Raw genomic sequence first — 11,494 nt, forward strand, 5'->3', positions numbered from 1 at the left:
AGTAATAAAGTTGGAAGGGACCTTGGAGGTCATCGAGTCCAGCCCCCTGCTTAGGCAGGAAACCCTATACCAGTGGTGGCAAACCTATGGCACAGGTGCCAGAGGCGGCACTCAGAGCCCTCTCTGTGGGCACGCGCGCTGTCGCCCCAGTCCTAGGCCTTCAGCTGGGTTTTATAAAACCTTTTCGCTTTAGGCCTCCGCCATCGTGTGCAAAAAAAAAAGGTTCAATCAATCAGTCAATTTCAACTTCTCGCGGGAAAAAAAAAGATCTTGCAAAGTTGGAATTGATTGAACTTTTTAGTCCCACCCAGTCTGCCGTTACCACCACAGCCACGCCCACTGAATGGGCCACACCCACCCAATTGGGCCACACCCACCCGGCACCCAACGATGCATAAGTGGGTTTGGGGTTGCAGTTTGGGCACTCGGTCTCTAAAAGGTTCACCATCACTGCCCTAGACCATTTCGGACAAATGGCTGTCCAGTCTCTTCTTAAAAACCTCCAGTGTTGGTGCATTCACCACTTCTGGAGGCAGGTTGTTCCACTGGTTAATTGTTCTCACTGTCAGGAAGTTTCTCCTTAGTTCTAGGTTGCTTCTCTCCTTGATTAGTGTCCATCCGTTGCTTCTTTTCCTGCCTTCAGGCGCCTTGGAAAATAGCTTGACTCCCTCTTCTTTGGGGCAGCCCCTGAGATACTGGAACGCTGCTATCAAGTCCCCCCTTGTAAGCGAGGCATTCATTAAGCAGCTTTCCCCCCACCGTACACCCTTTCTTGCCAAAGTTGTGAAGTGAATCACTGCAGTTGTAAAATTAGGAACACCGTCGTTACGTGAACCTGCCCCCCACACTCCCCACTGACTTCGCCTGTCAGGAGGTCGCAAAAGGCGATCGCCGTGATCCCGGGAGACTGCAAACGCCATAAATATGAACCAGTTGCCAGGGGCCCGAACTTTAAATCCCATGAACAGGGGTTGTAAGTGTGGGGAAAACCGTCACTTTTTTTCAGTGACATTGTAACTTTGAACGATCACTAAGTGAACTGTTGTAAGTCGAGGACCGCCTACGCAGAGATTGTAATTGTGACTGGTTTTTTTTTACCCCCCCCCCCCCCCGAATGCATCCATAACTCTGCAGATTCACGGTTATTGCTGGGAATAAAACCAAATGAAAGCCTTTCCCCAAAGCACCCGGAGGTGTGTCGGTGAACACCCCATTCGCTACCGCTCTGCCGGTGTCCCCAGAGAGCGTCTCTACCTGGTCCAGGTCGTAGGAGCAGGAATCTACACGCTGTCTCAAGACATTCCATTTCTTCCCTCGGAACAAGCGCCACAGAGAGGACAAGCCGTAAATCTTGAAGCAGTACAGCCTAAGTCCAGAGAAGGAAAACAGAAAGTCAGGACTGCCCCAGAAATAAAAGCCCAGGCTTCTAATTCAGACTCGGTTCTAGGGGGAGTCCATTCAGACAACAAGGGCGGTGTCAGGGATGAGCAACCAGAACAGCTATCAGAATGGGTCAAATAGGTTTCTTTATTGTAGACCAGAGACCCCCGATCTTTTGGGCACCAGGGACCGGTTCCGTGGAGAGGGGTTTTTCCGTGGACCGGAGGGTGTGTTTGTGTGTGGTTTTGTGTGCTGCCTGCATCCTGCAGATGGGGCTTTGTCTATGCGGACCGGTTGCTGGCATGCCGTGGACCGGTCCCTGGGGGTTGGGGACCTCTGTTGTAGACGATCGGTTTACGGGTCTTCTGCTTGAGCAGGGGGTTGGACTAGAAGACCTCCAAGGTCCCTTCCAACTCTGTAATAATTCTGTTATTCTGAACACTGCAAACACCATAAAGGTGAGGCAGTTATCAAGTGTTCGATGCAGTCATGTGCCCAGCGCCGCTGCTGGAACTCCAGAATTGGGACGTAAGTATCTTTTGAGGGGATCTGTTGTAGCCCCCAGATGCTGGCTGCAGAATTTAGGGGACGCTCTGGATGCTGCCACATGGGTGATCAGGGTTAGGATCGCCCACCCTTGTAAGAGGTGGCTGGGGGGGGGCCAGTATTTGCAAGAGGATAGGAATGTTTGGCTCAGGGACCCAGCCACAGTCTGAATAGGATCGCAACAAAACCTTTCTTACACATATATATGGAAAATGGGGAAATTGTGTGGGTTGGCTGCTGGACTTAGCGAGGGTAATACGAGATCCTGAGGTCAGGGCAATGGGGAAAAAGGCAGTCTGAGAACTGAGAAAATTCCCACGTGTAAAAGTGGCCGGAGAATGCGATTCCCGTGACTTCCTACGATTTCCCAAAGAGAGAGGGTTCGGGTTTTATTTTGGTTTTTGCTACTTAAAAAGAACAAAAAAAAGTCTTTTCAAGTGGAAATCAACCCATAGAGCGGGGTTTGCTAATGAAGGGATGGGGAATGGAATGCACTGGCAACTTTGAGCTTGTTTCTTTTTTTGCTATTTTTGTATTTTGGTGAGCACAAGCCTGCTGGAGGCCCTCAATGTTTGGGAGAACATTTTAAATTCTGCTAGAAGGCATCTAGGAAATATGTCATCTGGATCTGGTTTTGTTTTGTGTGTTTGCTTTGGATTGATCAATAAGTTACAAATGCTATCTTTAATCTGTGTACTACCCTCCTCACTCATTATCTGCCTGCCCAGCTCCCTTCATTTGTTTCTGACCTGCTTTCCATAATAAGAAATTGTGGGGTTTTTTTTTTCAATCTCTTATGATTTATTTTGTGCAAGTTTGTTTTAGTTTTTGGAGCTATCCTTTCAGGAACATTTTTTTTTTTTAAGGAAACCAGGTGTTGGTTCCTTTCTCTAACATTTACGTCCAAAATACCATTTTCTAGATCGGAAGTCAAATGGTTCAATCAAACTGAAACTATTAATAACACAGTAACAGAGTTGGAAGGGATCTCGGGGTCCAACCCCTTGCGCGGGCAGGAAACCGTACACCATTTCAAGGCAAATGGTTGCCCAATCCCTTCTTAATTCTATTTTTAATAGAATTAACATTAATAGAGTCCTTAATTCTACTGAATGAAGGCACAGGAGAGAAGGAGCAGAAGGAGCTGTAATCCGTCTGAGAAACCTCAACTGATGAGATGATGGCCGATGTCTTATTTTTGTCCACAGTTACAAAACACAATTATTCCCCCATTTAATAGAAGATAAGCAGAAGGTGAGGAGAACTTCTTGAACAGAATGAGAGAGTTGGAAGGGACCTTGGAGGTCTTCCACTCCAACTCCTTGCCCAAGTAGGAAAGCTTATAGCATTTCAGACAAATGGTTGTCCAATCTCTTCTTAAAAACCTCCAGTGATGGAGCACCCACAACTTCTGGAGGCAAGTCCTTCCACTGTTTTGTTTGCCTGATAACCCAGTGAACCTAACACACCCACCTGGCTCCATAGACATAAAAACAGTAGATGTGGAACGTCAGGAGTGCAATGATGTCGGAGAGGATGGAAAGGGCCACGGTCAAGCCAAGGCAAGCTGACAAGCCAACATACCACAAGATCTTCTCAATGAATGGAGACATCAGATGGATGTAGCCTGGACAAGGAAACAGCAGCACTTAAAAACAGCAACCATCTCTCATCAATGAGAATTATCAGAAAAAACAGAACAGAACAATAGAGTTGGAAGGGGGTTTGGAGGTCTTCTAGTCCAACCCCTGCTCAAGCAGGAGACCCTCTACCATTCCAGACATATGGCTCTCCAGTCTATTCTAAAAAGCCTCCAGTGATGGAGCCCTCACAACCTCTGGAGGCAAGCCGTTCCACTGGCTAATTGTTCTCACCGTCAGGACATTTCTCCTTAGTCCTAGGTTGGTTCTCTCCTTGATTGGTTTCCATCCATTGCTTCTTGTTCAGCCTTCTGGTGCTTTGGAAAATAGGTTCATGGCAGCCCCTCAACCTGCAATTGTTCTTGCAAATAGCCCCAAAACTGTCTATCCCCCCCAACATAAAGATCAAACCTCTTACAAAACAATAATGGAAATGATGCCCATTAAGATTGTAGCTTGTTGAGAAACACGTGAAATCTGCTATTTGAATAAATCCTTTGCCTGCCTGTCAAGAACAAGTTGTTCAGGTGTTGTGACAGGTTACTTACTGCAAGCCCTAAACATGAAGCTAAAACTTTGAAATGTTGGGTGCATCGTGCCAAGGTAAGAGTCAATGGAGACAATCCCAATGCTTGGAAAAATCAAATAGAAAAAGAGACAGAGAGAAAAGATGGTTAGATACCACCACTGATGACCCAAGTCTGAGCCTATAACACTGTAAAGGAACAGTCATACAAACCTGATGAAACAACGGCCATCGAAAGTTTGGAATTACCCAACAATGACAAGAATAAATAAAACAGAGCCTAAAATGACCACGCCTTTGTATCTCACCAACAGTCCAAAGAACAAACAAACATGAGCTCTGTAAGAGCATAGAGTGTGCTTGTTGGGTATCAAAGACAGTTGGCATAGCAACGTAGACAAGAATGGGACACACGACTCTGAGGTGTCATGTCCTGTTCTCAAATCTTAGGTCCCTGGTTCCAGAACAGCTTCTAGAACCTCTACAAGAGATTCATCCTTCAACAACACATTCAGAACTGTGTGCAGTTCTTGCTTTCTCCAGCCTGGTGCCTGCCAGCCAAGAAAGTCAAGGATGATAGGATTTGTAGTCTAAAATATCAGCTGGCATCAGCTGGTTTTCTCTGACCGGCACAAAGGAGTTTGTCACATGCCACACACAAAAGGAAGATAAGGGCACTTACTAAGCCAGAGGTGGATGTGGTAAAGGAAAAAACGGCCCAGGACTTGATCCAAAGCTCTGTTCATTTTTAGACCAGCTGGCACGCCCATCAGCCACTGCAGGAGGTTCTGGAGCTGCTGGGCGATATGCTGCCGAAAAGGAAGAGATTACCAGCATCAGTGGAAAATAGCTTGTAAAGCAGGGCTTTTCAACCAGTGGTACGGGTACCACCTGTGGTACATTGGCACCTGGCAGGTGGTACGCGACCATCCTAGAAAAGTGATAGCGGGGGAGAGGAATGAGCTGAACCGGTGGCAGCACCGCAGAAGCCTGAGCGAGAGACGGCTGGAGCTGGAGGGCTGTCAGGGCTCAGCGGAAGTGCCAGGATCAGCGCCAGACTCCAGCTGGAGCTCTGCACTGATCCTGACGCTTCTGCTGAGCCCAGAAGAAGCACCAATCAGCTGGAATGTTGCAGCATCTCCAGGGTCTTGTGATTTACATTCAGATGCTTGGCAACCGATTCATATTTATGACAGTCACAGTGTCCCAGGGTCATGTGAAGTGACCAAAACCTGCTGCAACCACCCAGCAGACGAGGGGGAATAAAAACCAAACACCCCCCACCCCACACCCGCTGCCAATCCTCAACAGAAATGCTCACAACAATGGAAACCTCGGACAGAAGGAAGAGCGCCGCCGGGTGGGCAGGCAGGTGTCTTGCTCGGCTGTGGCTTGGGGGGCACTTTTTTCAGTGCCACTGTAACTTCGAACAGTCACTAAGCGAATTGTTGTATGTCGAGGACTACCTGTACTTTATCACTTTTTTCCTTTTTTGGGGGGGTGTCATCAAGTTTTTGACCCCTTGCTAGGCGACTGGTGGTACTCAGATACTGCCATATCCTAAAAGTGGTACAATGGGTGAAAAGGTTGAAAAGCCCTGTTTAAAGGATAAAGGGTGATTTTCAGAAAAAGCTAAGAGATCCTGAATGATTTTATTCCCTTTTTACTCATGGAAAGAAAATGCATCGGAAGCATCAAATACTGTGTTTCTCAACCATGGCAACTTTAAGATATGCGGACTTCAACTCCCAGAATCCCCCAGACAGCCTTATCTTAAAGTTGCTAAGGTTAAGAAACACCGATCAATGGATTTAAATCCCACTGTGATCTTCGCCGGCCAGATTTTGTTTTCTGCATGCACGTATACAGGACTAGCCACCATTAAACCACGATAGCATGTTAGGGTGTTGTTTCTCAGCCTGGATTGGGGGAAAAGATGACTTTTAGCACCCAGTGGCTTGGGGCTAAGGAGCGTTAATGGGAACGGAAACTAGAGAGGCAGGGGAATGGAGAGCAAAGGAATGTCATTTTACACGAGGGATGTAATATTTTTTTTATCCGTACTTGGCTACGGATCACAAGTTCTTATGATTGATGGACTGAAAGGTCTTGTATGTATTTGCCACAGGGCTTTTAGCAATCAAAAGCTGCAAGAATTCATTATGGGAATAACAACCGCAGCCATCACAACAAATCTTCTTCTCTCTGGTGGCTGGCCGGGCTCTCAGTTAATTCAATATCATGGCCAACTTCCATCAGAGATATATATATATATATATTTTGCTTAAAATGGGTAGCGGTGATGCTTTTATAAAACAATGAACAATGTAAAGCTGCCTGAGTGAAGCATTTTTGTGGTAGGAACATTCTGAAATTCCTGATGGCTGTGGCTCTCTGTGTTAGTCCACAGTGACATTGTGGTCACGCCGGCTTTGGATGCAGTCCAGGAGAAATACTTGGTCCTGGATCAGAGGGAAAGAAATCTGAAGTAGCTCAGGCTTTGCAAGGATTAAGTGGATCTGATATCAATAGAAAAGCCCCAAGATGGAAACCAAATGGAAGTCCCGGCTAACGGGACACAAGCTATTAGAAAGTTCTCCTACCCATGCTCCACTGAAGAGAAGGGGGGGGGGGGAAAGGAGCCTATGTCTTTGAACCAGCATCTAAGCCAGTGTTTCTCAACCTTGGCAACTTTACGATGTGCGGACTTCAATTCCCAGAATTCTCCAGCTAGCATTGCTAGCTGGAGAATTTTGGGAGTTGAAGTCCACACATCATAAAGTTGCCAAGGTTGAGAAACACTGATCTAAGCCATGATTGCTTACTAGATATGAAAGCTGGTGTGCTCTCCGTTGCAGCTCTTCCACTAAGGAGAGTCAGAAGTCAGCAGAGACGGGGAGGATGAGTGAGTCACCCTGACACCCACCTGGAGTGGACACTAACTGCATGCACACATGTCAAGCCAGGGAGAATTTAAATTAAAATTTGCTAGGCAAGCTGCAGTGGCCTAATTCCCAGGGTCAGACTTACAACCCAGCCACAAGATGGTTCAGCTGAGTGTGTGAACCAGGCCGTTGCTTCCTTTTTAAGAGACCTCCCAACATATAGGTAGTCCTCGACTTAACGACCATTCGCTTAGTGACCGTTCAAAGTTACAACGGCACTGAAAAAAGCGACTTGTGACCAGTTTTCACACTTACGACCATTGCAGCCTCCCCATGATCGCACGATCAACATTCAGACGTTTGGCAACTGGCTCATATTTGGGACGGTCTGCAGTGTCACAGGCTGTGTGTGTGTGTGTGTGTGTGTGTGTGTGTGTGTGTGTCACATGATCCGCTTTTGCCACCTTCTGACAAGCAAAGTCAATGGGAAAGCCAGATTCACTTAACAACCGTGTTACTAAGTTGATTCACTTAATAACTGGGGCAAGAACAGTTGCAAAAGGGGGCAAAGCTCGCTTAACAACTGTCTCACTAAGCCAGGGGTAGTCAACCTTGGCTCTTTTATGACTCGTGGACTTCAACTCCCAGAATTCCTGAGCCAGCTTAGCTGGCTCAGGAATTCTGGGAGTTGAAGTCCACGAGTCATAAAAGAGCCAAGGTGGACTACCCCTGCACTAAGCAATGAAAATGTTGGGCTTGGTGATTGTGGTCGTACGTCGAGGACTACCTGTACACCCCCCACCAAGTTGAGTTAAAACCTCAGTGTATGACGCTCAAGGAAAACTTACGTCTGCCATTGGGAGGAGGCCACTGGCAAGATAACCGATCCAGTTCATTTGATACAACCAGGACATGAGCAGGACACCCAGAGCCACGTCGATGAGGAGAGAGATAAAGATGTTGGCTTTCCTGCGTTGGGAAAACATTGTTTGCCATGTCAGGTAGAGTTAAACGCTCCTCAAAATTCAGACACGTTCAAGCTTCTCTCGTAGGGTGAGAACCAAGTTTACACGTTGCATGCACCGTCGTTTGTGGAATAAGGGTCAAGCACCGGGGAAATCATGAGATCCAGGCAGTTCAAAGGTGGACCAAGATCTATTGTAAGCTTAAGCTCTCTACAAGAATCTGAACTACTGACAGCCAAGGGAAATAAGCAGGAGATAAGAATAGAAGGAATTCAAAGGGAGCTGGACACACAGGGATTCATGACTGATGGTGGGCACCCAGCGATTCATGACTGCTGACGCGTTTGACTCCTCCATCTGGCTCAGCCTGGTCATCTACAATAAGACGCCATCGGCTAGATTTTCCAAACACGCCTGACCACAACTGTGGGGATGCTATGAAGGTTGTAACTGTAAGGAACAGATGCAAGTCACCTTTCTCAGTGCCCTTGTAACTTTGAACGTCACTAAGCGAATGGTGAGAAGTCAAGGGCTACCTGCAAAGGGAAAAGTAGAATCCAGGAGTTCTTCAAAGGCATCTGAGGTTTCGGCAACTGTGGAGGGGCAGGTGCTGCACAGCTATTCTCTACAGCTGTGCCAGGGTTGGCATGCCAGCCTGTTTCCTGGGCAACTCTCTCTTGCTGGATAGAAATGGAAGTTGTGTGGGCAGTGGTACGGGGGCAGCAGCAGGGGGGGGGTAAAAAGCCCCAAATTTCCAGTCCAGTGTGAGTGTTTCAGGTGCAGCATCATAAAAATATAAACACAATGGAACAGAATGTTTTCAGAAACAATGAGAAGCGTGCCCACACACACAGCTATATTTTGGGAAACAGAATGTTCTATCCTCACTTATAAAAAAAAACCTTCTCACTCACTCCCTTACACACACACACACACACACACACACACACACACACACACACACACAGACAATACCACAATATCAAGAGTCTCTTTTTTTCCCACCCCAGGGAGCTCCTTGCATATAAACCTACTGGGACACCAAAATGCCTTAGGCTGTTCACTCCTCTCTTTCTCTCTTTTTTTTCTCTCTCTCTCTCCCTCCCTCCCTCTCCCTCTCTTCCTCTTTCCTCTTTCTTTCTCTTTCTTTCTTTCTTTCTTTCTTTCTTTCTTTCTTTCTTTCTTTCTTTCTTTCTCTCTCTCTCTTCTCTCTCTCTCCCTCCCTCTCCCTCACTTCATTTCTTCCTTCCTTCCTTCCTTCCTTCCTTCCTTCCTTTCTTCCTTCCTTTCTTTTCTCTCTCTCTCTCTCTCTCTCTCTCTCTCTCTCTCTCTCTCTCTCTCTCTCTCTCTCTCTCTCTCTCTCTCTCTTTCGCTGTCTCTCTCTCCCCCTCCCTCCCTCCCTCTTTCCCTCTTGTACTACCATGACGAGGAAGCTGACATTTTCTCCCTACGACTTTTATCCAAACCACCGTGTCTTGTTACAGCTGGAAACAAAGGCGTGCAATTTCTTAAAACGAGCCAGGAGCGAATTTTATTTTTAGACGCCAACCTGCTTTCAGCAGTTTTAGCTTGCGTAATAGATGGATGCCTTTGGAAAGTGGCATAGCCACTTACATAGCCGAAGCCAAACTCTGAATTCCCCTCCCCTGAGCACATAGTATCAAAGCACAATTCCCTCCTCTAATTTGCAGTCATAAATCACATCCCCCAATTAGTTTGAAATGCAGGCTTTCCCTCCAGTTCTCCAGCCCGCCAATTCTTATCATCTCCTATTTCAAAAACCTGGGTTCTCACCCTAGTTACAGTATTGTTATGTCTAACTAAACTCCCATGCACATTCCTCCTCCTCCCCCCAGTATCATCTAAGTCTAACTCCAATTCCAAGAGTAAAACATAAGAAAGAAAATGGTTGCATCTCCATATGTTGTCAATCCCCCCAAAAAATCCGGTTAGCAGCACTGACATCTTCATTTCGTGCTGCGGAATTCTTACCTCATCACCTGCACTTGATCTGAAGCTGCCTTTTCGCTGCTGATGACCTGGAGATGCTGGAACCGATGCCTCAGCTGCTCGTAGGTGGAAAGTTTGCTCCAGACGAAAGACAGGGGCCAGAATGTCAGTGCCCTGGAGAAAAGACAGACGGGCACCCCAATAAAACCATCTGGCTGCTAAGGAAGGATCACCCTGCCTCCCGTGACTTCCGCTTCTCAGAAAGCAACAGAGTACTATTATTATTATTATTATTATTATTATTATTATTATTATTATTATTATTATTATTATTATTATTAATAATAATAATAATAATAAAGTTGGAAGGGACCTTGGAGGTCATCTAGTTCAACCCCCTGCTCAGGCAGGAAAGCCTATACCATTTTGGACAAGTGACTGTCCAGTCTCTTCTGAAAAACTTCCAGTGTTGGAGCATTCACCGCTTCTGGAGGCAGGTTGTTCCATTGTTTAATTGTTCTAACGGTCAGGAAGTTTCTCCTTAGTTCTAGATTGCTTCTCTCCTTGATTAGTTTCCACCCCTTGCTTCTTCTCCTGCCTTCAGGTGCTTTGGGGAATAGCTTGACTCCCTCTTCTTTAGGGCAGCCCCTGAGATACTGGAAGACTGCTCTCATCTCCCCCCTCGTCCTTCTCTTCATTAAACTAGACATACCCAATTCCAGCAGCCGTTCCTTGTATGTTTTAGCCTCCAATCCCCTAATCATCTTTGTTGCTCTTCTCTGCACTCTTTCTAGAGTCTTAGCATCCTTTTTACATCGTGGTGACCAAAACTGGATGCAGCATTCCAAGTGTGGCCTTACCAAGGCCTTGTAAAGTGGTATTAATACTTTACTTTTGGGGCTAGGCAACGGCATTTTACAGGCAGCCCTCTACTTACAACAGTTTGTTTAGAGACTGTTCAAAGTTACAACGGCACTGAAAAAAAGTGACTTATGGCCCTTTTTCACACTGATGACCGATGCCACATCGTGGTCACGTGATCAAAATTCCGATGCTTGGCAACTGGTTCACGTTTAGGCCAGAGTCCCAGAGCCACGGGGTCATTTTTTGTGACCATCTCACGAGCAAAGTCAATGGGGAAGCCAGATTTGCTTAACAACCGCGGGACTAATTTAACAAACGCAGCGACTCACTTAACAGTTGTAAAAGGGGGCAAAACTCATTTAACAAACGTCTCCCTTAGCAACAAAAATTGGGGGCTCAATTGTGGTCATAAATCCAGGACAACCGAGAGCTGACTGTAACAAACCAATGCCTAAATCAAAACCTTACTCCCCGACATCCTAGCTTTCCACAGGCTGGGAATTTTGGGCCGGAAGACCGGTTAAAATATGCCATTGCTTACTTGGACAATAAACTGGCATAGCTCTGACAGTTCAATTCCCTATGACATTTCAAAATTAACGGTGCGCTTTTACAGGCATCAGGGTGTCATCTCCTGAAGGCTAATTACAAGGGGTTATTTCCTCCCAATGCCTTCTAATAAATTATGTCCACAAGTGTAATAAAGAGCAACTGCTGGAGCTAAAACCGGCGCTTGGA

At 46.4% G+C, this 11,494-nt stretch overlaps 1 protein-coding gene across 1 annotated transcript in view; it reads right to left on the bottom strand.

Moving 5' to 3' along the window:
- The window catches only part of LOC107300487 (phosphatidylinositol N-acetylglucosaminyltransferase subunit Q-like), a gene marked incomplete at both ends in the record, with an annotated part of 18,236 nt that extends 8,170 nt beyond the window's left edge, over window positions 1-10,066 (bottom strand). The window contains 5 exons of the mRNA XM_015829814.2: window positions 1,222-1,366; window positions 3,400-3,553; window positions 4,775-4,901; window positions 7,826-7,946; window positions 9,935-10,066. Coding sequence (XP_015685300.2) covers window positions 1,222-1,366; window positions 3,400-3,553; window positions 4,775-4,901; window positions 7,826-7,946; window positions 9,935-10,066 — 679 coding nt within the window. The remainder of the gene's footprint in view (window positions 1-1,221; window positions 1,367-3,399; window positions 3,554-4,774; window positions 4,902-7,825; window positions 7,947-9,934) is intronic.
- Window positions 10,067-11,494: the final 1,428 nt, after the last annotated feature.

The sequence above is a fragment of the Protobothrops mucrosquamatus genome, unplaced genomic scaffold (assembly GCF_001527695.2).
Source record: "Protobothrops mucrosquamatus isolate PMUCROS unplaced genomic scaffold, P.Mucros_1.0 scaffold7233, whole genome shotgun sequence".
Classification (NCBI taxonomy): domain Eukaryota; kingdom Metazoa; phylum Chordata; class Lepidosauria; order Squamata; family Viperidae; genus Protobothrops; species Protobothrops mucrosquamatus.